The 24,908-nt window shown below is 40.2% G+C and overlaps 1 protein-coding gene across 9 annotated transcripts in view; it reads right to left on the bottom strand.

Moving 5' to 3' along the window:
* Window positions 1-24,908, bottom strand: part of TENM3 (teneurin transmembrane protein 3) — a 441,422-nt gene that overhangs the window by 60,574 nt on the left and 355,940 nt on the right. For 5 of the 9 annotated variants that reach the window (XM_047714374.1, XM_047714410.1, XM_047714419.1 and 2 more), the window contains 4 exons: window positions 16,816-16,842; window positions 15,226-15,246; window positions 14,163-14,309; window positions 11-227 (listed from right to left, as the gene is read on the bottom strand). In XM_047714374.1, the coding sequence (XP_047570330.1) occupies window positions 11-227; window positions 14,163-14,309; window positions 15,226-15,246; window positions 16,816-16,842 (412 nt within the window). The remainder of the gene's footprint in view (window positions 1-10; window positions 228-14,162; window positions 14,310-15,225; window positions 15,247-16,815; window positions 16,843-24,908) is intronic. The other 4 variants (XM_047714429.1, XM_047714436.1, XM_047714382.1 and 1 more) reach the window with 3 other exon arrangements.

Genomic DNA, 24,908 nt, shown 5'->3' with positions numbered 1-24,908 from the left:
AGGCATTAACCTCTTATTGAAAGGGCTCTCTCCGGGTATGACGTGGGTGCTATCCGACCCTATAAGAAAACTGATTCGGTCGTAGAAGGATTTGGCGGCCTGCTGCGAGGGGGACTGCAAGCTCTGGCTGATGACGTCCTGAGGGTCGGGCAGTCCGCGGCAGTAAGGCTGGTTTTGGCAGGAGCTCTGTAAGCAGCAGTCGGGGTCCATGCAGTCAACGAGCCCATCTGCGGAGAGAAGCGTAAGCCGGTCAGAGAATTCCTCTTGGTACGTGTTTTGTTCATTGGCTCGTTTTCTTTCAGATCCAGGGAATCTTCCTGGATTCTGAGAGTGACTGCTCTGAGGCACGCTTTTTGGAAACCGTAAAATATTAATACAAGACTTGGCAGCCTCTTTCACGTGGAGTAAATGTTTGGATTGGAGACGGCGGATTCTGAGCAAGAAATAAAAAATTGCTGATTGGAATAATCTATTAGGAGTAGGAAGGACTATAGATTTGTTTTAAGTCTAATTATGGACGCATTCTCTATTTTAGAGGAAACGCAGTCGAGTTAACACAGGGAGCACCATGGGTCCGTGGTTTGGGACCTATGTAGGGTGAAGTTCTAAAATTTGGGGAAAGGTCAGAAAATGAATGTCTGTGAAGTGAAGCTAATACAATGCAAGGTACAATGGATGAGATGAGCCAAACACTTTTCAAGGACATAGCTTTCCCCAGGAAGGTAAAGTATGTTCCAGATAAAGTGAAGGCATCCCTCAAATGTTGAACAGGACCCTGAGCCCCTCATAGGACGGCCACGAAAATGGAGGTGTTACTTTAAAATGTGACAAATGTTAAGTGAGTTGTAATATTGGAAATGACAAGAAGCCTACCACAAGAAAATTGACCTACAGTGCTGGTGACGTGAAAAGTGTAATGGATAGAAAGAATCTGCTAGCGCCTTCTCCAGGAACATCAAAAGGAAACCACCTTCCATGGCCCATGTAAGTATTTTGTTCAAAACATAAACCAACTCATTAGTGGACAAGAGTGTTAGGTTACAATGACTTAGTGACATTATCCCTTAAGATCATTCTCTCACTGACCAGCTGATACATGGATTTTGATCTGCTTGGCAATGACTTTTCTCAGTATAGATTAATAAAAACATTAGTTTCTGAAGACTTTAAACCGTTCTTGAGAGATTGGACACATGGTCTTAAAATCTTTAAACCCAAGTCTCAAGTTTTAGTGTGACCTTATTATGGCAAACTCAGTTGAAAATATCTAGTTGACCTACATATTTTATTTACACAAGGGCTTTTCTAATAACTTCTATTTGAAAAAAAAAACAAAAAACAAAAAAAACCAACCACACTAGCCACGAAGCTGTTTTGGCTTTAGGCCACTCTTATTAATAGAATATAAGTTGGCCCCTTCATTATCTGACAGCAAACCCAGATGCAAGAAAATAGACTAAATTGAGTTATGTTGTCCAGTCTAAAAGTAGGTCAGCAACAACATAGGTAAGGTCAGAAACAAGAGATGAGAGGCCCTGGATCAGTGTCCTTAAGTCATTTTGCCCACCTGAAGCAGAATTGTAGTGAACACTTGTGAGTTCTCTCAAAACTCATTTCCTCTTCTTTGGGCAACAGCTGTACACTTACATTTCCATATCCATCCACCCCCCCTGCTCAGTCTCTGTGCATTTCCCCCTTCATGTTTGGTTCAGAAGTGTCCATTTGACCTAACTTGTCTGTCTGGAGTGAATTTCAGGAACCATCTGCAGAGATTTCCCCCTTCCCTCACCCCCAACAGTTGGAGCTGTAAGGCTGTGAGGTTGGGACTGCTGCCTCAATTCAGCTGCTCCTACAGGAGAACCTCCCACAATGCAGCTGTTGAAGAAGCAGAGCCAAGAGCTGGAGAGAAAAACAAGAGGTCATCGTGGCATCTTCAGGGTTTTTGCAACAAGCTGCACCTGTGATCCCGGGCTTTTCAGTTGCAGAAGTTCAAGCCGTTCTCTTCTTCCTTATGCCTGTGTGGGTTAGGTTTTCTGTCACTTAATACCGAAAGAGACTTAGTTTATCTAGTGACAACAACTAAAAATCCCTTCACTATTTCCCTTGTAGTTGAAAAACAAGCTTAATACATGAATACTTGAATTAAATTTAGGGTGTTGGACTCCTTTTACATATTTTAATTTGTTACCATGATGAGTCAGAATTTCTGACCAGATCTTCCTATATATTGTTTCCTTATGATAGTTACATAACTTTTATGTAGATGTCTGTTACCTTTTTTAAAAAATGTGTTTATTATTTGAAAGTGTAGTTTTATTCCTTTGATAAAAATTTAAATCATGTTTTAAGCAAATCAAGTGAAACTGAGCTTTGAAATTTTATATAAGTTTATCAAAATACTACTTTCTTAGCCAAAAGGCCACGAGGATGCAAAATATCTCAATGTTTCTCCGTATTTCTGGAAGAAAGATAAAACTATGCTACAGGCTTACTTTTCACGAAGCTATAATAATGTAATATATTGTATATTTTTTTCTGTCTCTCTCTCGAAGAAATAGAAATAGTTATTAAGACTTGGATTTTTAGGGGCGCCTGGGTGGCTCAGTGGGTTAAGCCGCTGCCTTCGGCTCAGGTCATGATCTCCGAGTCCTGGGATCGAGCCCCGCATCGGGCTCTCTGCTCAGCGGGGAGCCTGCTTCCTCCTCTCTCTGCCTGCCTCTCTGCCTGCTTGTGATCTCTCTGTCAAATAAATAAATAAAATCTTAAAAAAAAAAAAGACTTGGATTTTTAAAGTAGTAGACTATTGAACTAATGCTCCAGTATCATTTCTGGCTTCAAAAGAAACCAATTAAAAAATAAAACCCCTTCAGTAACAATCTATGATTATATATTGAGACTATAAGGAATCTTCAGTCATGTGTTTTAGGATATATTTAAGAGTTCTTACTCCATGACTTTTGAATGGGTGTGCATATGGTTGGGAGAATCATTTAACACAAATATTTTATATTCTCGCAGGTTTTTCCCTTGCATTCATTCTTTAACCTAAATAGAAACTACTCACTAGAGAAAGGACTTCTAATTATTGTATTTTATCTCTGTTAATCTTATAAATTAAAGGTTAGATGCCCTCGTCCCCTCCCCCCCAACCACGCCACAACTCCAGTATCTTCCTCTAGGCAATAGGTTGCCAAAGAGGAATGTTCACATGTAGTCATTCATCTTTGTTAGTTTATAAAAAGTAAATGTACATCTGGCATGTTGTCTGCGGGTCATAAGACTGCAAGAGATTGACACCTTCTGAACTAATCAGCTGGAAATGCATTTTTATAAGCCTCTCTGCTAACATCAATCAGACAAAGAATCTCATTTTCAACAGCCAAGATGCAGGGACACACAGTTTGTTATTTTTCTGCAGAGTTTATCAGTAACTTGCCCAAGCAAGTGATGGATGGTTATGAATCTGGCTCCCTATAACTTGAGAAAACATTTTTCAATATTTGTGCTTACATAGCTAGGGCTACCTAATACAACTGAGTTGATTACCCACTTGCTCAAATGTACACGGTAGTAAAATTGTCTTTGTGGAATAGTTTCCCCAAATTGTGGAGATTCCTTTTAGTACCAGGGATATTCAGTTGGTTTAAATTTATATTGGTATAGACATCATATCTAATAGAATTAATCATGAAAAATCAAAAAAAAATCATAAATGCTCAAAACCCACTGAATAATAAATTCAGTGATCAGTTAAGAGCCTTTCTTTCTTTGCAATACGAGTGGTACTTTGATGGAAAGCAGATAATCTAGTGGATGCTTCCGTCCACTCAATCCTGAACATTATAGCTCTAGTTATCATCTTAAAACAGGTTCTTACATTAGGCTTTCGTGGGACTCTAACAGTGGTTGGTAAACTTACTTTGCAAAGGGCCAGGTAGTAAATAATTTCGGCTGTGGGCCACGCAGTCTCTGTGGCACCTTTCAACTCCACCTTTACAGAGCTAAACGTAGCTATAGACATTATGGAAATGAATGGGTGTGTTCCAATAAAACTTTATTTACAAAAACAGCCTTTGCTCCAGAGGTCATAGCTTGCTATCTCTGGTCTTACTTTAATGTGTCTACCCTGTTCTCTTCCTTGTATTCTTCCAGTCATTCTTGATGTTGTTTCTGGCAATTTAGACATGCATATTTTGCCACATTATTAAAACTTCTGACTCCAGGTCTTCTCCTAGGTTATCCCTATGCTGGCTTTGATCTGCTTGTCAAAACTCACATGCTGCTTTCAAGTAGCTATGGATAGCTGAACCTGTTTTTCAAAACCTTAATTTACTGACTGGATAAAAAATCATTTTCTTTTTCCTTCAAGATTTTATTTATTTATTTGACAGATGGAGATCACAAGTAGGGAGAGAGGCAGGCAGAGAGAGAGAGAGAGAGAGAGAGAGAGGAAGAAGCAGGCTCCCTGATGAGCAGAGAGCTCGATGTAGGGCTCAATCCCAGGACCCTGGGATCATGACCTGAGCTGAAGGCAGAGGCTTTAACCTGCTGAGCCACCCAGGCGCCCCCATGCATTTTCTTTTAAGGTATTTTCTTTTTTTACTCAAAAGATAATTAATGTCCACCACCCTTTCCCGCAGTATTTGGAAGCCCCTTTCCCCCATTCCAAGTTAGAGGTAGAGATAGAAATTCTGATGGAATAATTTATCTGTAGACTTCAGAATTTTCAAAGTGGATAGGTAAACCTTTCATTATTTCTTAAAGTCACCATTCTGTGACATGCATGAAATTCATCTATTACTGAATTGGAATTAAGTTTGACTTTCTGACTATTTTTTTTTGTGTGTATGTCTCTGTGGGTTTTATCTCTATGTTCACATATGTCTAGGTTAATCATTCTTCTGCACTTCATATCCACAAACTGCTTTCCAGATATTTCCATTTGGATATTATATGGGCACCAAAAGCTTAGTGGGTCCAAAACATAGCATATCTAATTTCCTCTAAACAAGCTGTTTCCTTCTGTATTTCCTAGTTGATGGATGGTTCCACCTTCTACCCATCAAATCCCTCAAAGTAGAGACCTGAGTGTCATCCTTGACTCCTCTCTTCCTTTTTCTCTGTACCTAATCAATGATCAGGTCCTTCTTTTCTTCACCCCAAACATCTCTTGAATCAGTCTTTTTCTTTCCATTTCACTGAAACTGCCCTTCAGCCCACCATGCTCATCTCTCAACAAGATTTCTTCAATAGTTGGTTTCCTGGGTCCCAGCCTTGTCCCAACTATTCATCTACACCTCCAGCAGGGTCATCTCTGTAGAAATCAGATGTGATGACTTCACTTCTCTAGCTAAGATATATCCTTTATTTGGCTTCTGCTGCCTTCTGAGTGGTTAGAAACCTTTACTGTGGCTTTTAAAAGCTTTCATCATTATTGTTTCCTCTGCCTAGAGACCTCTGACCTGTTCTCTAGCCCCCTACTCCCCAGACCCCCAGGCCCTCTCCCCGTTCCTTCAGCCAGCGGCTCAGGCAATGGCTCATTAAGCTCCTTGAGAGCTGAGTCCACCACTGTATCCCCAGTATCTAGCACACATCTTGGCACGAAGTCAGTGTACTATGTATTTGCTGAAGGAATGGAAGAATGGATTTAGTTCCTAGACATAGTTAGATTGAAACAGATCGAAATGATGTCTTGAAGATGCAGCAAACACCCTCTTGGTTTTCTTTTCTTACCCTTCTCCAACACTCAGCACTGTGCTCACCCTTGAGTCTGGTTTATTTTTTACCCCAACAGTTATTTCAAATGTTCTTGATTAATTGGACATGAACAAACCCATACAATTATAAAAAAGCATTAGAAGAAAGGATATGAAAGACTACATAATCTTACAAAGGGAAAAGGCCCTATTTCTTTTTGAAGACACACAACCCAACATTCCTGAAAAGATACGCCTCCTCGAAATTTACTTCATATCAATGAAAACTGCTGCATTATGAAAGACACCATCAACAAAGTGAAAAGAGAAATGAAAACCTGGGACAAAATATCTACAATGTGCCAACAGAGAATTAATAAGTAACATATATAAAGAAGTCCTAAAAATTAAAAGGAAAAGTCAAGCTACTAATAAGGGGGGAAAAAGGGCAAGAGAAATAAACAATTAGCGAAAGAAGAAATACAAATGGCCAAGAAGCATATATAATGATTACCAATCGAATCAGTAGTTAGAGAAATGTAAACTAAAACAATAAAAATGGAATCATTTCCACCCGTCAGGCAACATTCTTGCTTTTCACTTGTTGGACAATTTTGGGTGGGAGGATTATGTACAGACTACAGACATGGAGAAAATAAACACTCTTGTCCTGATGAAGGGCATGGTGGTAAAACCTACCTGCTTGGCAATGAAAATTAAAAGTTTAAATACCCCTTGGCCTAAAAATCTCATTTCTTAAAATCTGTCCAAAAGAACGACTTGTACATTCACAGAAGGATTTATATGCAGATATACACAGCGACAGAAGGATGTACTACATATTTGTCTTACACTAAGAGCAAAAAAAAAAAGAAACTAGGTTATTATTAATAATTATTATTAACGTAGTAGTAAAATTAATGACTATATCTGCATTTCTATTATAAAATATGAGATAGACCTCTGTGTACTGGCTTGAAAAAAAATCTCTAAAAAGATAGATTCTTTGGGGAAGTGTCTGTTCATATGGATGGCTAACAGACACCTGAAAAAAATGTTAACATCATTAGCCATCAGGGAAATTCAAATCAAAACCACACTGAGACACCTCCTTACACCAGTTAGAATGGCAAAAATTGACAAGGCAAGAAACAACAAATGTTGGAGAGTTTATGGAGAAAGGGGAACCCTCTTACACTGGTGGTGAGAATGAAAATTGGTGCAGCCACTTTGGAAAACAGTGTGGGGTTTCCTCAAAAAGTTAAAAGTGGAGCTACCCTATGACTCAGCAATTGCACTACTGGGTATTTACCCCAAAGATACAGATGTAAAGAAGGGCCACATGCACCCCAGTGTTCATAGCAGGAATGTCCACAATCGCCAACCGTGGAAAGGGCCGAAATGCCCTTCAATGGACGAATGGATAAAGAAGATATGGTCCACATATATAATGGAGTATTAGGCCTCCATCGGAAAGGATGAATACCCAACTTTTGTAGCAACATGGATGGAACTGGAGGAGATTATGCTGAGTGAAATAAGTCAAACAAGGAAAGACAATTGTCATATGGTTTCACTTATTTGTGTAACATAAGGAATAGCATGGAGGACATTAGGAGAAGGAAGGGAAAGGTAAGGAGACGGGGAATCAGACGGGGAGACGAACCATGAGAGAGTATGGAAACTAACTGATAGTTTTAGAAGGGAGGAGGCTGGGGGATGGGTGAGCTTGGTGATGGGTATTAAGCAGAGCATGGACTGTGGGAGCACTGGGTGTTATATGCAAACAATGAATCATATAACACGACATCAAAAACCAATAATGTAGAGTATGGTAACAAATGTAACATCATCGTCATCATAATAATAATGATAATAATAATGAAGATAGATTCTTTGGTAGAATCAAATTTAGAACAGCACCTATCCCATTTAAGTTTAGAAACATAAAGGTGCCTATAAATTCATTAAGGAGGAGCAGAAATATACACAGCAAGTTGTCGACAGCCATCAGCTCTGACTATGCGAATGCACTTTGTACACTGCTACTGTGTGTACAAAGTGATGTGGCGTGATGGCTACTACTACCAACTCTCCCCACGAGTGTAGACCTCCAGAAGGCAGAGACACGTGGATCAAGGAGACCCGGTTCTGAAGACATCCCGTGTGTGTCCCGTTTCTATATTCTGAAACCTCAAGTAGCAGCTACTGGTACTGGCTGTAAATTATAGGGAGGACGTTTAATTCCAGCCTCTGTGGCTTTGACTTTTCTCTCCCTCTCAATCTTATCCCGGTATAGCAGTAAAACCCCGTGTTCCTTGTGTGCCACTGTGCAGCTACTGGGGTGCTTTGCATCGGAGGGCACAGGCTGGACTTCTCTTTCCTTGAAAGCAATTGACGCTGCTCTAAAAATTCTTTGCAGAGAAAAAGGGTTCAGAAGAACCCAGGTCTCTCCCCTAAAGTGGGAGCCTGTAGAGTCTTTCAAACTAGTAGTAATTATCCCACCAGATTACGATCTACCAGGAAAATATATTTTAATTCTCTGAGACTCTGAGTGCCACTCTCGTGTTCTGATATCTGGAATCTGTTCTCGCGAAGTACTTATCATCTCCTATAATCCTTTCGTTCTTTTCTTTTCTCTTTTCCTTCTTTCCTCCTTCCTTCCTAATTTCCTTCTTTCCTCCCTCCTTTCCTTTTGCTGCTTCTTCCTCTTCTTCACCTTGTTTTTTTAAGCCACCCCCCTGCCCGTGCCTTTCTTCCCAATTCTGGTACTCTCTATTTTATTTATTTAAATTTTATTTTAATACGTGTTTGGAGAACACAGTAGTCCCATCTTCCTGCTAGAACTTTTTAAGGAATCTCTTTTCAAACATCTTCTTATTTTCATCTGGTAATCTCCAAACTTAGATGGCCCTGCCCACTCGCCCTACTCATTCTGCTGCTTACATTAACATTTCATTCATTTTTCCACTTCTGGGATTTACTGCTAGCGCACTCCCACATTTTCTTGCCGTCTGAAACTTCTGTTTGTGTTCCGTCTCCCTCTCTCTCCTGACTGTTTTTAATCTTTCTAATTTCTGAATAACCTCAGTTGAATTGCGCTTTCCTCTCTATTGTCATTAGCCTCCACTTAAGAAAAAAAAAAAGAAAAAAAGAAAAAGCCTGTTCTAGGTCCATTTTCCTTACATATCCCCACAAACTAACGCTTCTGAAGGACAAAAAAACCAAAAACCAAAAACCAAAACCCTCCAAAACAACAACCCCCCCAACAAAAACAACCAATAAACAAAAACAAAACAAAACAAAAACAGCAAACAACAACCAAAAAAACCCCCCAAAATAAAAAACTATCTAATTACAAGTAAGATGTATCATTCCTGGCACTGTATTTTGGCATAAAGGTTAGTATTTTTGTGTCCTCAATTACCCAATCTCTAAGAGCGGACTTGAGTCCCATGCGTTAAGAACCCACAGGGGAGCTATCCATTGGAGGACCAGACAGGGGAAGCAAGATGTCAAAAGGCACTCTAACTAGGAAGATGGGAACATGGTAACAATGATAACATATTTTGGAGAAATCATCTTGTTTATGTATTGAAAAATAATTTTTTTAAAGTAGGCTCCATGCCCAGTGGAGAGACCAATGCGGGGCTTGAACTCACAACCCTGAGGTCAAGACCTGAGCTGAGATCAAGAGTTGGATGCTCAACTGACTGAGCCACCCAGCCGCCCCAAGAAACTGTCTTGATAATAAGCATCTTAAGTGGCTATAAAGGTACAATTGCCTCTGGCAAGCTTTTGCATTTTGATGCTTGCATAGTGGGGCCACCATATGGGGAGCTATTTAAAATCAAGAAACCCTCTACTGAATGAGATTCTCAGTGGACACGCCACATTAAAAAAAACAGCCATGCTTATAAAAGGATGTAGGGGGAACTGGAGAGCGCTTTGCCATCCTGGGGGTTGGAAAGCGTATGGAGGTTCGGGGCTGCTTTTCTTGTTCTCATGTGAGAAGACTACAATTCTGTGGGAAAGAAGGAAAGAAGGAATAGAGGATTTCCTCCTGAGAGTAACAGAATTCTATGAGCTATACGAAGTAGTTATTGGATTATATTCTCTGGTTAGACGAAAACGAAATGCTGTGGACAGCTATAATATTCCTGCGGTAGAATCTGTTTTTCTGCCTATCCTGCATCCACACCCCTTTCTTCCAGTGATAGAAAGTCAACTGTTCTGTGGGCATGGGACATAATTCAAGCCAATGAGGGTCAGGCTCAGACCCAGGCCTCCTGTAACCACCGAGAAAGGCTGTCTCCTTGTGCGGGGTTGTTATGCTGTGCGACGTGAAGCCAAGCTGCTGGGGGTCATTCTGAGGAAGAGACAGGCCGAGAGTGGTGCCACGTGGAATAAAGCAGAGCTGACAGATGAATTAACCCAGATTTCTGTTACCATTGTGGAAACACCCAGGTGCAGCTCTCTCTGTATTTTTCAGTTATATAAGCTAATAAGTTTTTCTTTTTTTTAAAGCTTAAGACCGTTTGAATGGAATTTCTATCGTGTGCCACCAAAGAGTCTCTCCTGGTGAGAATAATAAACACTAGGGATGTCCTTGTGGAGGGGAGGCGGGAGCCTGTGGTCAGGCAAGCTGGGAGACAGACAGGGCCATTTTCAGAAGCTGACTAAGGGGGACACTCGAGTAGAGAACGAGGCAGTGGAGGCTCACGGTCTGATACCCCAGTCCCGGTCACACTGCACTAAATGGTGACCGGTTCCCAGCTCTTCGCCTGCCTTTTCTCTGATCTTAGCAGCTTTACCATCAGAGTGAGCTCTGGGATACGAACGGGCAATGGTTTGGCCCAGAGGGAGGCTGACTTTGTAGGCGCAGAAGGAGTAGAAGAAGAAATATTGATAAGCCAAGGCTAGGCATGCTCTGCTGATTCTCTGCCCTGAAAGCTTTCTCAAGTAGGGCAGGATATGGTGAGGCTGGGACATGTCATACACAATTACCTGGTCTGGCAATTCATTTCCGACTTCTGCTGCATGATTGAAACATCTTCTATTCCATTGCCTGCCTTTGTCCCGAGGCTCTGTGCCAACAGCCTCTGTTGGACCCCGGAGTTAGATTTGAGAAGCAGTTTGGGGAGGTATCTGGTTGATTCCATACAGAGTGCAGATCTTTGTCAGGGCCTTTACCGTGGGTAAAAGACTGCCCTCAGTTCTGAAATGCCGGTGACCCTGGGTCCATGACAAGTTTGTTTATTTGAGCCTTAAAGAAATAAGGCCCACCTGAATAGGAGATTCACTTCTTATGACTGTGTGGGTGTTGAGGGAGGGGCTACTGATAAATTTCCCCATTGCATTTCATTGGTAGTCTCTTCCTTCCATGCCTCATACTGAATTCCCTCCTAAGGCTGCCTTTTGTTTGTTTGTTTAAGATTTTATTTATTTATTTGGCAGAGAGAGAGAGAGAGAGATCACAAGCAGGCAGAGACAGAGAGGGAAGCAGGCTCCCCACCGAGCAGAGAGCCTGTTGTGGTGCTTGATGCCAGGACCCTGAGATCACGACCTGAGCCAAAGGCAGAGGCTTTAACCTACTGAACCACCCAGGCGCCCCAAGACTGCCTTTTCTTACACATTTTAGAGACATGAAGGGGAAATGGGACTCCATGGTCAAAGAGGTGCACCTATTCAGTGCGTTGCAGATGTTGAGGATTTGTAGTCTTAGACAGTGGAGAGGAGGGAAGCCAGATTTGGTAAAGAAAAAGTACATTTTAGAGGGGAAGGAAGACACTTGGTCTAAGAAAAAAATAGATTTCCCCAAATATGATGTCCCTTCTAAAATTTTTAAATGTATCTTCTTCAGTTCTGGGGATAATAAGCAACCTTTTTTTTTTTTTAAGATTTTATTTATTTATTTGACACACAGAGAGATTGATCACAAGTAGGCAGAGAGGCAGGCAGAGAGAGAGGCGGAAGCAGGCGAGAGCCCGATGCCAGGCTCCATCCCAGGACTCTGAGATCAGGATCTGAGCCAAAGGCACAGGTTTAACCCACTGAGCCACCCAGGTGCCCCTTATTTTTTTAAACAAAGATCTTGTACAGTGTTGCTCAGACTGGTCTAGTAGCTGTTTGAGTGACGTGCTGGTTAGGGCCAAATCAACCTCTTCATTTGTTCTTCCTCCCTTAGTCACTTAACATGTTAAACTACTTGGCTACTTTCTGGCAATCTCACCATTTGACAACAAACTTATTTTGAACAATGGTTCTATCCCAGCACAAATTAGCATGTGTCATGAAATTTTAGGTATGGGCCTTATTTTAAATATTCTGCTCTACTGACCTCATATAGGGACAACGATAGCCTTAATGGCCTGATTACGTGCCTTGATTTGGGGTTTGGTGTAGAAAATACTGTCTTTATTCATACAGTCCATGCTTAAGTTCAAGCAACCCTCTAGCTTAGGTTATAAGGCACCAGGGTTATGATCTCAGGGTATAATAAAGCTGGCATTGAGATTCCTTCTCAGCAGATCAGCAAAATTAGGTTAGGGATAGGAATACAAATTATACGAGATAAGTAAAGAATCCACAGGAGGTCTTCTATCTGCTCAGATTTCCCCTTGGAGAGGGAAGCCTAGAGATAGCATAGTTTCATGCTAATAAGAATAAACAAAGGGGGAACAGGCCAATTCACAGCTGATAAATTCTGAGGCAAGGGAAAACCCTCCTTAGCTGATAACAACACTAAAGAGTTGATTAGCCCCTAAATTACTCTGCCGTGTCTCTGCAGACCTGGCCCTGCAGTCTGCTTCCCTCTGAGAGAGTTTGTAACCTCCTCAATGTAATCTCCTTTCAGAAGACAAAATCTGGAATATACGATCAAGGAGGGAAGGAAGCTCCCCTTCCTCCCTAGGCAATAGAAAACAATGGGGCAGGGGCTTCTTGGGGAAAAGCAATGAGGAAAGCTGCCATCTGGGCTGCGGTTGGAGAATTAATGCTGCCATTTCTACAAAGCGTGCAGTTACGGGGTGGGGGTGGGGAGGTTGAGGCAACAAGGTATTACTACGTAGGAAAAGCTTTGAGGGTTAAGGACCACTATATCTATCAAGAGAAAAAGGAAAAGAAACTTTGGCTCAAATTTGTGGCTCAGGTTTCTCGATAGCCCAAGTTAAAAGAAAATACAAGGAAACTGAACAGTTTGTTAGAAACTAAAGGGGAGAATGGCAGCGCGTTGACTGGAAGATGACATACACCTGGTTTGAGAAAGACGGTAGGCATATCCTGCGCATGTGCATGTAGGTATAGTATGTGCGCATGTGCTTGCAGGTGTAGTATGTGCGCATGTGCATTGGAGGAATGGTTGTTGGGGGGGGGGGGAATTGAGGGTTGGTTTTAGTCCTTCTGCTTCCCAAAGAACGTATCCACTCTATGTAGGAAAGAAAAGACTGTTAATCTTCCCTGAGAACCTCCTATGAATTTCAGTCAGCCAAGACGAAAGCAAAAGGAAAATGGAGTCCGAGCAGCTGCTACTAACGACATACTATTTGCCTGTCGATGTACTAAGTACAATGTACTAAGTACCTACATTCTCTCGCTTAACCCTTTCAAAACCTCCTTTGTTCTTGTTTCATAGATGAAGCAATTGTGAAGTCACATAGGTCCTAGGTAGGGTGAAGAACCGACTCCAATACCTGCACTCTTCACAAACCTATCTGGCTCCTGTGGACATTCCCAGACAGCAGGTGGAACGAAGGAGGCAGGTGGGGAAACACATCCTAAAGCACAGAGCAAGTGGCCACCGAGGCCCAGCTAGGAACTAAGTCCCTTCTAAAAACTCAGGCCTAAATGCACGCCCCAACTGAGCGGCTACAAGGGACACCCATGTCACCACCGGAGAAGTAATCACCAGCTGCCCCTCTTTATTCTCTGAAATGAAACTGTGCACAACAGGGGAAAGAACTACTTCTTAACCACGGGCCTACAGGGGTGGACTGTCCCAATCTTTCAGCAGGCTGTGACGTTTAGGATAAAGAGACACCGGGAGAACGGCTTCAAAGACGCTGTTTTCTTCACTATTTTTTTTCCCCATCTGTGCTTTCATCAGAAGAGCTTGGGAAATGCCCCGCAACTTTTAGAATGTTTAGGTATTAAAATATTGCTTTAGAGATCCCAATTCACAGGGCCGTATATACTGGGATGTGGCGAATCGTCATCTCGAAATGAGGAAAAGCGACGGAGGACAATGAACATTATACAGGAGCTGGATGACCTTGCCTTTTTCCTGAATGATAACAATCTTGCATTTGTTTCAGGGAAAATAGGGAGCAAAAATCACTCGATCAGCACTCATACATTTTTCAATCAACCTAATCTAGGGGGATCAGATTTTCGGGGGCACCAGATAGCTATGTAATGTAGAAACCTGTGCTCTGGCACACACTTGTTGTCACGCTCAGCATTTCTTACCTCCTTCATTGTCCTTGCTGTCTGTGCAGAGAGTCTCCATGGCTACATCACACCCCGCTCCTCTCCACCCTGGCTGGCAAACACAATGCCAGCCGTTTTGGTCCAGTGTACATCTTCCGTTGCTGTTGCACAGCCCAGGACAACCCTCTGTCAAAGGAGACAAAGAAGGAAAACACAAGTGATTTGAGTATGGAACGTTTTCGCACCCAAAATAAACAGATAAGGGACACTTAGTGGGAACAGGCCTTTGTAAACAGCACAAATACTGTAATTGCACATGGATAGAAACAGCAACAGTCTCTAAGGAATCTAATTCTTATCCAAGTGGCATCTTTGATTGGCCTGACCCTTGAGACACCACTTACCTGTGCAGGACAGAAATATATAGAACGATCCACTAACTAGCCGCAGGCCAGACAAAATTAACTTAATTTTTTTTTTTTCCTTGAGCAAAGCAACAAGGTTGATTGTATGGTGTGAAAGAGCATCTCGGCGAGATAATTTCAGAATCCCTGGAATCGATTTTTAATCAGTTGCAGACATCACTGGCCGCTCATTAGGACATGCCTTCTTACAGCACCTTGTTGCTTTAAAAAATTCCCTCTAAATTCAAAAGCGTGAAAGTGGCGATGAGGATGGGAACGATGTTAAAAAGAGAACGTTAATTTTATCTGGCCTCAGAGTTGCCGTACATTCATGTGAAATTACAGTGCATTAAGTAACTGCACAAAGTATAGGCCAGTCTTGATGACTATACTTTATGCCAAGAGTACATTCCTTTTCACAGAATAAGCAAAGCCCAGGAAATAGTGAAGCAGCTTAGCATCTATTCTAACAAACATCAGGATTCAGGCTGCATACGGATGGGACAGGACCGACAGGATTTCCAACTAAATGTAATAGCTGTGCATATCTGATTACTTAGGACGGACAAAATGAAATACCATAAGGACCACAATAAAACATTGATAGACTGAACAAAAACACGGTAGTGACGTGCTTCAAGACAGAGAGCGAAGAGTGATATTTTGTGACAATCTCCCTAAGGCTTTTATGCTGTTACCTTTATATCCTATCTTGTCTGCTTTTATGGGCAAGGAGGGAAAATTTGGGAAACGATTAAAATAATTTAATATATCCAAAATCTATAATTGTTTCAGTCTAACATGACATTAAAAAAAAAAACAATTTTTGCCACTTCCTACTGATGATATCTGGCATGCAGCCAACATGGTCTGTTTATGAGGATGATACTCAGGTAGAGTTTGGTGTTCTAGTCTATGAGTGTGATGTGACACTGTCAGAAACAAGGATATAGATGCTCCAAAATGGTAAGAATAATTAGCTATTAATCAGATCTCTTTGGACGGAATTATTTATAATTTGATATAAAATGCCTGTGAGTCAAAAATACTTGCTAGAGCGATGGGGGTTTGTTATCCCGCTTTTTATAATCAAAATGCTACTCTTGTTTCGGTGACAAAATTTAAGGGAATGATCTGTTTAAAGATGTTTATTTTACGTCATTTTGAAAGAATTTTTCATATATTGGCTTCCCCTCTTCCACTGTGGAACTTGAAAATATCTCAAAGAGACGTTCTGTCTCTTAAGATTAGAGCTAGGAGAAAGAAGACTATTTTGACAGTCTCTTGTGGTAGGGGAAAATGAAATTATACTTATGGATACCATCAGGTCAGGATAAGATTAATTTTGCTGCTTCTTTTCTCTCAGACAATTACCATCTGTATCTATGGATTTTCAATACATTAAAGGTGAGTTTTTCCTTCTGGATGTTTTTGTTTGGTTTTTCACGAAAAAGGAAGATTTAATCGCCCCCCCTGACAAAGAGGCATAGCAGCTGGATGCACGGACACGAGAGTTATTATACGAAAGCCTGGATATTGCCATGAATATTTTCATATTCTAATGAAAAGCACAAACAAGGAATAGAAAATAGGTAATCTGAGGAGAAAGGGAGAGGGACTTTTCTCTTCTGAAAAAACATTTTTCCACCTATTTCTACGAGAACTGAAGAGACGAGAATCTGCTGTTTTCTGCTGAGCAATGTTATCATTTCTGTTTTGCAGAGTGCATGGTAATTTTGTCGTTTTTCAGAAAAGAACAGAATGGAAATTATGATATCACATATATTTTGAAACATTTAGAAGTAGCCAAAGAAGTTTCCGTATAAGGATAAATGAGACTTCTCTCAACATATATTAACCAGAATCTTCTTTAGATTGACAATTTCTTATTCTGTGATAAGAGAGTGAGCATTGGTGATTCTTCAAGAGAGAATTTAAAGCTCATTAGCTGAATTGCCAACAATGAAGATCTTAAGGCAGAAAAATAAAATAAAGTAAAATAAACAAAAAACAGCAAATGTACTGTTATCTTCAGTTTTTGGTTCCAGTGAAAACTAATGCTTTTACATAGGAATGAAATTTGTGATAACCCAAAATTATAAAAATGAGACACGGACACTGAAGTCTCGATACTTTAAATCCAAGGCATTTCACATAATGTAAGCCTGATTTATAATTTATAAAAATATGCATGAGAAACAGTCTATTTTCAAACCTAGAACAGTCTGATACATGGTTATATAGAGATATATAGGTAGATATGTCAACAAAGAGCGAGTATACAGTACCTTTAACTATCTTATCCAAATAGTGAGCTTGAGAAATTAAAAAGGAAAAAAGAACAGACAGACATTTCAGAAGTGTCACATGGGACAAGGAAATTTTCAGAATTTACATGCAAATCGAGTAGCCGCAGTGGACAGGAGACTCACATCACACGACAGAGATGCACTTCGTTATCTTCTAAAATGGCAATATATTCACGTTTCAGTAAATGTGGTCATGATTCCAGGAAATACTCAGCATTTTCAAGAGAAGTGTGCAGGGCAACTGACACTACCTTTCACAGATTATCTGGAACATACCCGCCCGAATCCTGCAGATTATACTTTAATAGCCAAGCGGGACAAATGGAATCAATTCTTTTTACTAAAGAAGTAGGGAAATTTACAACGATGAGAGTTACAAATATACAAACTTTTTTTGGGGTGGGGGGGTGTAGAAAATCATGCTAATTTTTAAAGGTTTGCTTTTAAGGAAGTAGTTTTGTAAGGGTTGCGTGGTTGAGGGCAAAAAGGACAACACAGAAGCCGTGGAGGGACCGTTTTTGTGTGTTCTGATGCTGTCTTTCTTCAGCCCGAGAGAAAACCCACCCAAACCCTGCTGCCCTCCCCTTCTGTCTTGAGTCACTTGTGTATTTACCTATTTATCAAACTTTAACGTCTAGTAAATTAGCAAAAAAGGGAAGTAATTAAGAATCTTGGAGTAAATGGAGCAATTTAATATACTATAAAAAGGTATGTATAAATTCTATAGAGAACAATTACCCAGGAGCCCTTGACTATACCTCTGCTGGACAGTGGCATATTGCGTAGGTAATCTGTGATGAAATACAGACTCTCCTAAGATCCTGTTTCTTTTCAGGATTCGTCCTGGAGCAGCCACATTTCTCACAACAGTTCCTTAGGAACAGCCAGGATTAAGACCAAAGTCTCTTCCTGTACCTGTCCATTTAATCTTTCATGAGGTTACAAGCAGGCTATACCTTTCCTCTCGAACAGAGGCATCCATACCTCTCTCCCCTTGCTCAGTGCAGAGATGTTAATATATTCTTAATAAGCCTGAAATCTTCTTGCTTTGTCAAAACTCATACATCTTTAATGATCTAAAATTGCTTTTCAAAGATGCTTATGTTGATGATTTTTCATTACTGACACATGCAAGTGATAGCCGAACTCATAACAGAATGATTTAAACTTGAACTTGCACTTTAACCACTCAGGTCTGCTAGTTCTGTCAGGTGCATAAACAAAACCATAAAACCTTCTGACACATCTGTACTGTGGATATAAAAGGCTTCTTCACGTTGCCACAGGATTCCGTTAGAGGTTCCTGAATTGCATTTAAACATAAGTGTTTACAACTAATTGACAATATATTGCAGGGGAAATTAAGGTGAAGAAGAAACACTCTTAGGTACGGCTCTGAAATGAGAACTTAATGAAAATAACTATTTTCAAACGTTAAAATAAAAATATACTATGGTTTAACATCATGCATGCAATTTCTCAGTAATCCCTTATGAACATTTTATAATCTAGTAGAGATTCTTAATAGCTCAAGTTGATGACCTAAACATAAACAGAGTGCCTTATTTAAAAAGGAGTTTCTGATCCAGACAGGGTAGTGTTTTTGAAGGAATTCTTAATTCATAAAAATTAATCACACTGATCATAGTTGGAGAGCCTTTTTCTTTAACTTTGAGTCCACTTCAGTTAACACAACCAAAATAAGGAATGCAATTAATTTTGATCTGGATTTAAAGGAGGAATGGATTATTTCTAATCCAGCCCATTCTGTTATCTTAAGCAAACAGAATCAATTACGCAAAACAGTGGCCTGATTACAGGTAAAGTTAGGTTTGTCATTGGGTCAGAAGAAAAAAAAAATGGAGACGAAATTAGCAAATATACTTAAAATAGACAGCAGGTCAACATTTATATAACACTTTAAATATTAAAAATATTGAGCACAAATATTGCAAACATTTAAAACCAACCGGAAGAACAGGATCTGTACTGAGAAAGAGATACCAAAATTTTTGCATTTTATATCATAGGGAGTAACTGTAAGGCTGATAGTTTCTTCCTTCCTTCCTTTCTTCCATCCTTCCCTCTCTCTTTCTTTTTTCTTTCTTTTTTTTTTTTTTGAGGCTAACTGTTTCAAACCAAGACAGAAAGGGGTCAAAAAACACCATGTATATTTTGTCCTCGAAGATTAAAATTTCTGATAATACCACAAAAGCCTTGTTCTAGATGATAAAGATGCTAAAAGGAGATGTCTATAGATGAGGTTCAAATAATTATTAAGAATAATAATTGCAACAATAAAAATATCATTATATAAGCCACTACAGGAAATTATCAGAAAAATGCAGGCATGTTGCAAGAAGCCATTAGGAACAATAATTGTAAAAATAATACAGTATATTTAAAAATTAATATAACTAACAATGGCTGAAACGCACATTAAGTTGCAAAAAAATTCTTTGAAAACTAATGAGTGTGCTCTGACACTAAAACAAGGTCCTTCCTATTAGACCTACTCACCAAAACTTTTAAATTTGCTTTATAGAAGAAAACTCTTATAAACATCAGTGCTAGACATATAAAATGGAACCCCTTAAAAAAAACTATTCTCCAGTAAAATGTATTCATAAAACACTTTCCCTGGAGTTTCAATTCTTTATCTTTTAAAAAGACCCACGTGGGACAAGGGCGGGGGGGGGGTCAGTATTACCGTATTTCCTGTAAGAGAGTGATTCTTAATCCTTCTGGGGTCTCACATCTCTGAGAAAAATGGTGAGAGCTAAGGACTCCCCCTGCCACCACCACCCGCAGGATGCAATGCAGGTGTGTTCACAGACTCGAAATGCTGTCTGTGGTTTCAGTTCTTCCATGGGCTCTGGTCCTATAAATTGCAGACTGTGAGCACCAGGCTGATGTATTAATGATCTCCAGATTTCTAGCTCTGGTCCAGGTCCAGACCAGATTCAGAAGAATGCAGGGGATGCGCCTAAAGTATTCCCATCCCACTCTGCTCCCTGAAAATAACAATAAAGGCTTACTTTGTGTCAGATACTGCTCTGAACCCTCTCTAGCAGGCTCCCACTTAATTCTCCCCACAACGCTGATATAAATATAGTTGATACAGTGAATACAGACAGAGAAACTGAGGAGGGAGAAACAGTGTATGCAAGGGCACCGACTCGGTCATGATGCCTCTTCTTGCTCGGAGCTACTTTGGAATTATTTTTGATCTAACACAAATTTAAGTAGATAGCTACAAAGCCAGAAGATGGTTCTACTGTCATCTTAGATGTCTTCTACATGGCTTCCTTGGGAAATGGCCAGGTGGGTCTAACTTAAATTGCAGAATGCAGGTTGAGTGTCTTTTAAATGTCAGAGCTAATTCTTGGTCTGTATTGTCTCTCTTTCAAAATACATTCAGACACACAGTCATCTCTAGAACCTAATGGATGAAATGACTGCTCAGGTTTCTAGCCCATGTGTTTCAAAGTCCATGGTCTACTTGCTGGTTCAGGTGGGCAAAGATTAGGTGCAACTGTCGATGGGGAAAAAAGTTTGGGTCATCAAGAATATTTTTTATCATATGAATAGCCCAGAGACCTCCTGTATCACCCAAGCAAATGGGAAGTACTATTCCTTTTCACACACTTCCCTCTGATGTTTCTTTTTTTATTTTTTTAAAGATTTTATTTATTTATTTGACAGAGCCAGATCACAAGTAGGCAGAGAGGCAGGCAGAGAGAGAGAGGAGGAAGCAGGCTCCCTGCCAAGCAGAGAGCCCGATGCGGGACTCGATCCCAGGACCCTGAGATCATGACCTGAGCCGAAGGCAGAGGCTTAACCCACTAAGCCACCCAGGTGCCCTAGATGTTTCTTTTTAAAAAGATTTCTTTTTTCAAAACCTCTAATGCCCTATATTTCCCTCTGTGTTTTCGGGAAGACGGGAGGAGATGGACACAAACTATTCTACTCTCATTTGTACCCTGTAGTAAGGATCTGGAGTCCTGAGGGGGGAACCTTGGTCATATTTAGTCTTGAACAGTTTTTAATTCCTAATGCATACTCTAGAAAGGAAGAGTAACTTTTTGAAAAGTCTACCTACATATTGTTGGCTCATCTGCTGATCTATCAAAATTATGGGCACCCACCTCCCTCTGTGTCCTTTAGTTATCGGACTCTTTCCTTTTTTCTCACTAAGTCCTTATCATGGAAGAAGTCTAGGAGCATGAACACTAGGGTCAATGTGAAAGGAGAAGACAAGAATCATGAACTAGCTGTGACCAGTTCAATAAGAGATTCTGTAAAAGTCCAAGGCTTTCATGATATAGGGACATATGACTCTGAAGGTGTGAATTGTCTCCATGAGAAATGTAAACTCCAAGGCCATGCTAATCCCATGCTAATCCCACTGCCTGGCTCATAAGGGAGTCTTAATATCTGCTGAATAAAATGATGAAATGTCCTTATTAGATGTGTTTGGAGCTTTTGAAGAAACTCTATGAATAACACAGAGGCTGCTTTTCATAAGCACATGTCAGCAATACCTTGTTTGCAAAATCCTCCTTCTCTCTTTCAAGCATCTGTTCCTCTCCCCTCTTTCAACCCATCCATCCTAACTATATATAATAGTATTAACAGTAACTACCATTTACTGTTCTTACTAAGTGCTGAAAACTATGCTAAACGTTTTACATGAGAAGGCTTAACTTTCACCACCTTATGGAGTAATAGGTACTTTTGTTAACTTCCCTAGTTCACAATTGAAGAAAGGGAGGTAGTGGGATAACTTTTGGTCAAAATGCTAGGAAGTGGCAAAGCCAAAATTCCAACCAGGTAGTCTGTGGCCAAAGTCCATGCACTTAATAAATCAGCTGTAGTCATAACTCAGAAGAATCAGAACTATGTACCTATGTAAGGTAGACCAGAAGCATCATCTGTTTTTGGAATGGCTGATAAATTTACTTGAGTGCATGAAAAAATAAGATGAAAAAAAATAGAAATCCTTAATTCAACTTTGACAATTAAAGGGAGAAACTAGGAAGATTAAAATCCAAACTAATTTAAAATATTAATCTATCAACACAGCTTCATAAATATGAGAGTGCCTTATGTAGACTAAAGAAAACTTTATGATAAGATCTGCTGTAACCGGGGGTGTCCTGGTGGCTCAGTTGGTTAAGAGGCTGCCTTGGGGGGCACCTGGGTGGCTCAGTGGGTTAAAGCCTCTGCCTTCGGCCCAGGTCATGATCCCAGGGTCCTGGGATCGAGCCCCACATCAGGCTCTCTGCTCAGCAGGGAGCCTGCTTCCCTTCCTCTCTCTCTGCCTGCCTCTCTGCCTACTTGTGATCTCTGTCTGTCAAATAAATAAATAAATAAAATCTTTAAAAAAAAAAAAAGAGGCTGCCTTGGGCTCAGGTCATGATCCCAGGGTCCTGGGATGGAGCCCCGCATCAGGCTCCCTGCTCAGTGGGGAGCCTGCTTCTCTCTCTCCCTGCCACTCCCCCTGCTTGTGCTCTTTCTCTCTCTGACAAACAAATAAATAAAATCTTAAAAAAAAAAAAAAAGAATTGCTGTAACCTGTTTTCAAAACCCAAAGTTTGGAAAACCAATAGGCAAGATATTAAAACTGAGAGGGGAAAACCAAGAAAAAATTAAAACAAGTGAGTTTGAAAAATAAAAGAACAGAAATAGTTTCATTAAGGCATAAATTCTGCATAAGAAAAGTCTTTTGAGTGGTAGTCCCAAAGAAGGTTGCTCAATTAAAGAAGAGGTCAGAGGAGGATATATATCTGCTTTGGGGAAGAAATGGGATATTTGGAGGTCTACACAGAATGGGATCAATGCCAAATTTGCTTTCCTTTTAGTGTCAAAAAAAAATTCTTAAAAACACAAAGAAGAAACAAGGCCAAACCAAGTTGGTTGTATATCCATTAGACAGCTCACAAGGGAAAAATACAAATAGTTTGTGTATACATAGTTGCTGGTGTATATCGTTATGAACTATTCTATTCGCATTGTTTCTACCATCGACAATATGATTGGTTGGAGCATGTTAAATAGTACAGTATTTTCACTGGGCCACTGAGTTCATGCCTACGTGGGCCACTGAGTTCATGCCTACGTAGAGCCTAGACGCAGGCAAATAGCATGAAATCCAGAAGCTGGAAATGTTTCTCAGTTTAATTACAACAATAAAATCTTAGGGACCTGTCTTCAAGAGAGGATAATTCAATCAGATGAGTACATAATAAAACACATATTCTTTACTATAGCGATTACCGCAACGTCCTTGGAATCGAGGACAAATTTTTATTTAGCAGTGTGTGTTTCCTTATACTTTATAACCCAGACTTAAAAAATGATTCACATTAGTATCTCATTAAAGTTGTAAGTAGGTATCATTTTTAGATTATTCACTACCAGTTCCTGGAGGATGACAGGAAAGCAACAGTGTGCAAATAAGTACATATTAAATCCATTTATTCCAGTCAGTAACTGTTCAAATCAGTGTGCACACCGCACACCCATTGGTTTGATGTTCCTTAATTGGTACACACTGTCAATTACTGAATGCCTTGTCATAAAGGATTATGGCAGTGATCTAATTTTAAATGCCGTAAAACAATTTACTTGGACCCCCCACATTAGGTTCTCCCTCCCCATAAGAATTCTCATTCTAAGATTAGAATAAAACATCTCAAATATTTTATCCTGTTTGGAAGAGTCACTGAATTTGAATTTTAACAACTAGAAAGTGAGGAAAACAGTCTGTGCGAGTGTGCGTGTGCTCACTTGTGTGCACGTGTTTTTGGAAGGAATTTTGCTCCCCTAACATGGGCAATACATTTTTGAAAAACTGTTTCGATCACACTTTTTTTTTTTTTTTTAGAAAATTTACATATTCTATTCCTTTTTATAGATGGGAAATTTGGTGAACAAATTATCTGTACAAAAACATTGCTTCTTACAGGCGCCCTACCCCAGCAAAATACTGGATTTCAGTTTGGAACACTACCCTAAGACATTCCAAGGGAGTGAAAAAATATTTTCTTGATTTATGTCATTCCAGAAAAAAAGAGACTTCATGGAAAAAGTGCTATGAGATAAACCCCATTTCATCAAGTCAGCATTGCTGGGAAAGGGCCATTATAACCTGCAAAGCTTTGTAAAGATAACCGATAGAAAAATATTTGGTATTCTCCCCTCAGTTTAGAATTCCACGCCTCGCGGCGGACGACATGCACATAATGGAAGGAGCCGCGGAACACTCAGAATGCAGACAGCGTGCTGACTCCCTGACTTTGGCATGTACACAGTCTACGCAAAGAGATGTGTGTTGTTCTGTGTGTGATACAGGTGCTCTGTGGTCTTTGCACGTGGTGTGATTTCATCCGCCGATCACACACCTACACCTGTTGGTAGTGCACATCTCCTTTAGATCTGCACTCTTGACATAAGCAAAACCACATTCACTTAGGATTTCCTAGATTTAAAAATCATCCGGTCTGTTTTGGCACCCTGATTTGGGAACTAAACTATCCGGAGACGGCTCTTAACATTAACAGATAAAAACTGTAACACAGGGGCGCCTGGGTGGCTCAGTGGGTTAAGCCGCTGCCTTCGGCTCAGGTCATGATCTCAGAGTCCTGGGATCGAGCCCCGCATCGGGCTCTCTGCTCAGCAGGGAGCCTGCTTCCTCCTCTCTCTCTGCCTGCCTCTCTGCCTGCTTGTGATCTCTCTGTCAAATAAATAAAATCTTAAAAAAAAAACCCAAAAACTGTAACACAGGCATTTTTTACATCAATGAATATTCGGAGCTTTACATTGATAGGATGAACTTGGTTATGACTGTGATTAAAGTGATGTCTGTATAACACTAACAAGACTAGTGGGCAGGAAGCCATAACAATATGGGAACAATATGGCTTATGGGACGCCATAACAATAACTTATGGATCTGATCACTATCAGTAAGTAACATTTCTGGGCTGCCGTCATTGCTTTTGCTTCTGTGTAAAATTTAATATTTAAGAAAAATTTCTAGAATAAGACTTGTAAGTAATTATGTAAGA

This window comes from Lutra lutra, chromosome 2, assembly GCF_902655055.1.
Source record: "Lutra lutra chromosome 2, mLutLut1.2, whole genome shotgun sequence".
In the NCBI taxonomy this organism is placed as follows: domain Eukaryota; kingdom Metazoa; phylum Chordata; class Mammalia; order Carnivora; family Mustelidae; genus Lutra; species Lutra lutra.
The sequence above is the reverse complement of the archived record's forward strand: the minus strand, read 5'-3'. Positions and strand labels throughout refer to the sequence as shown.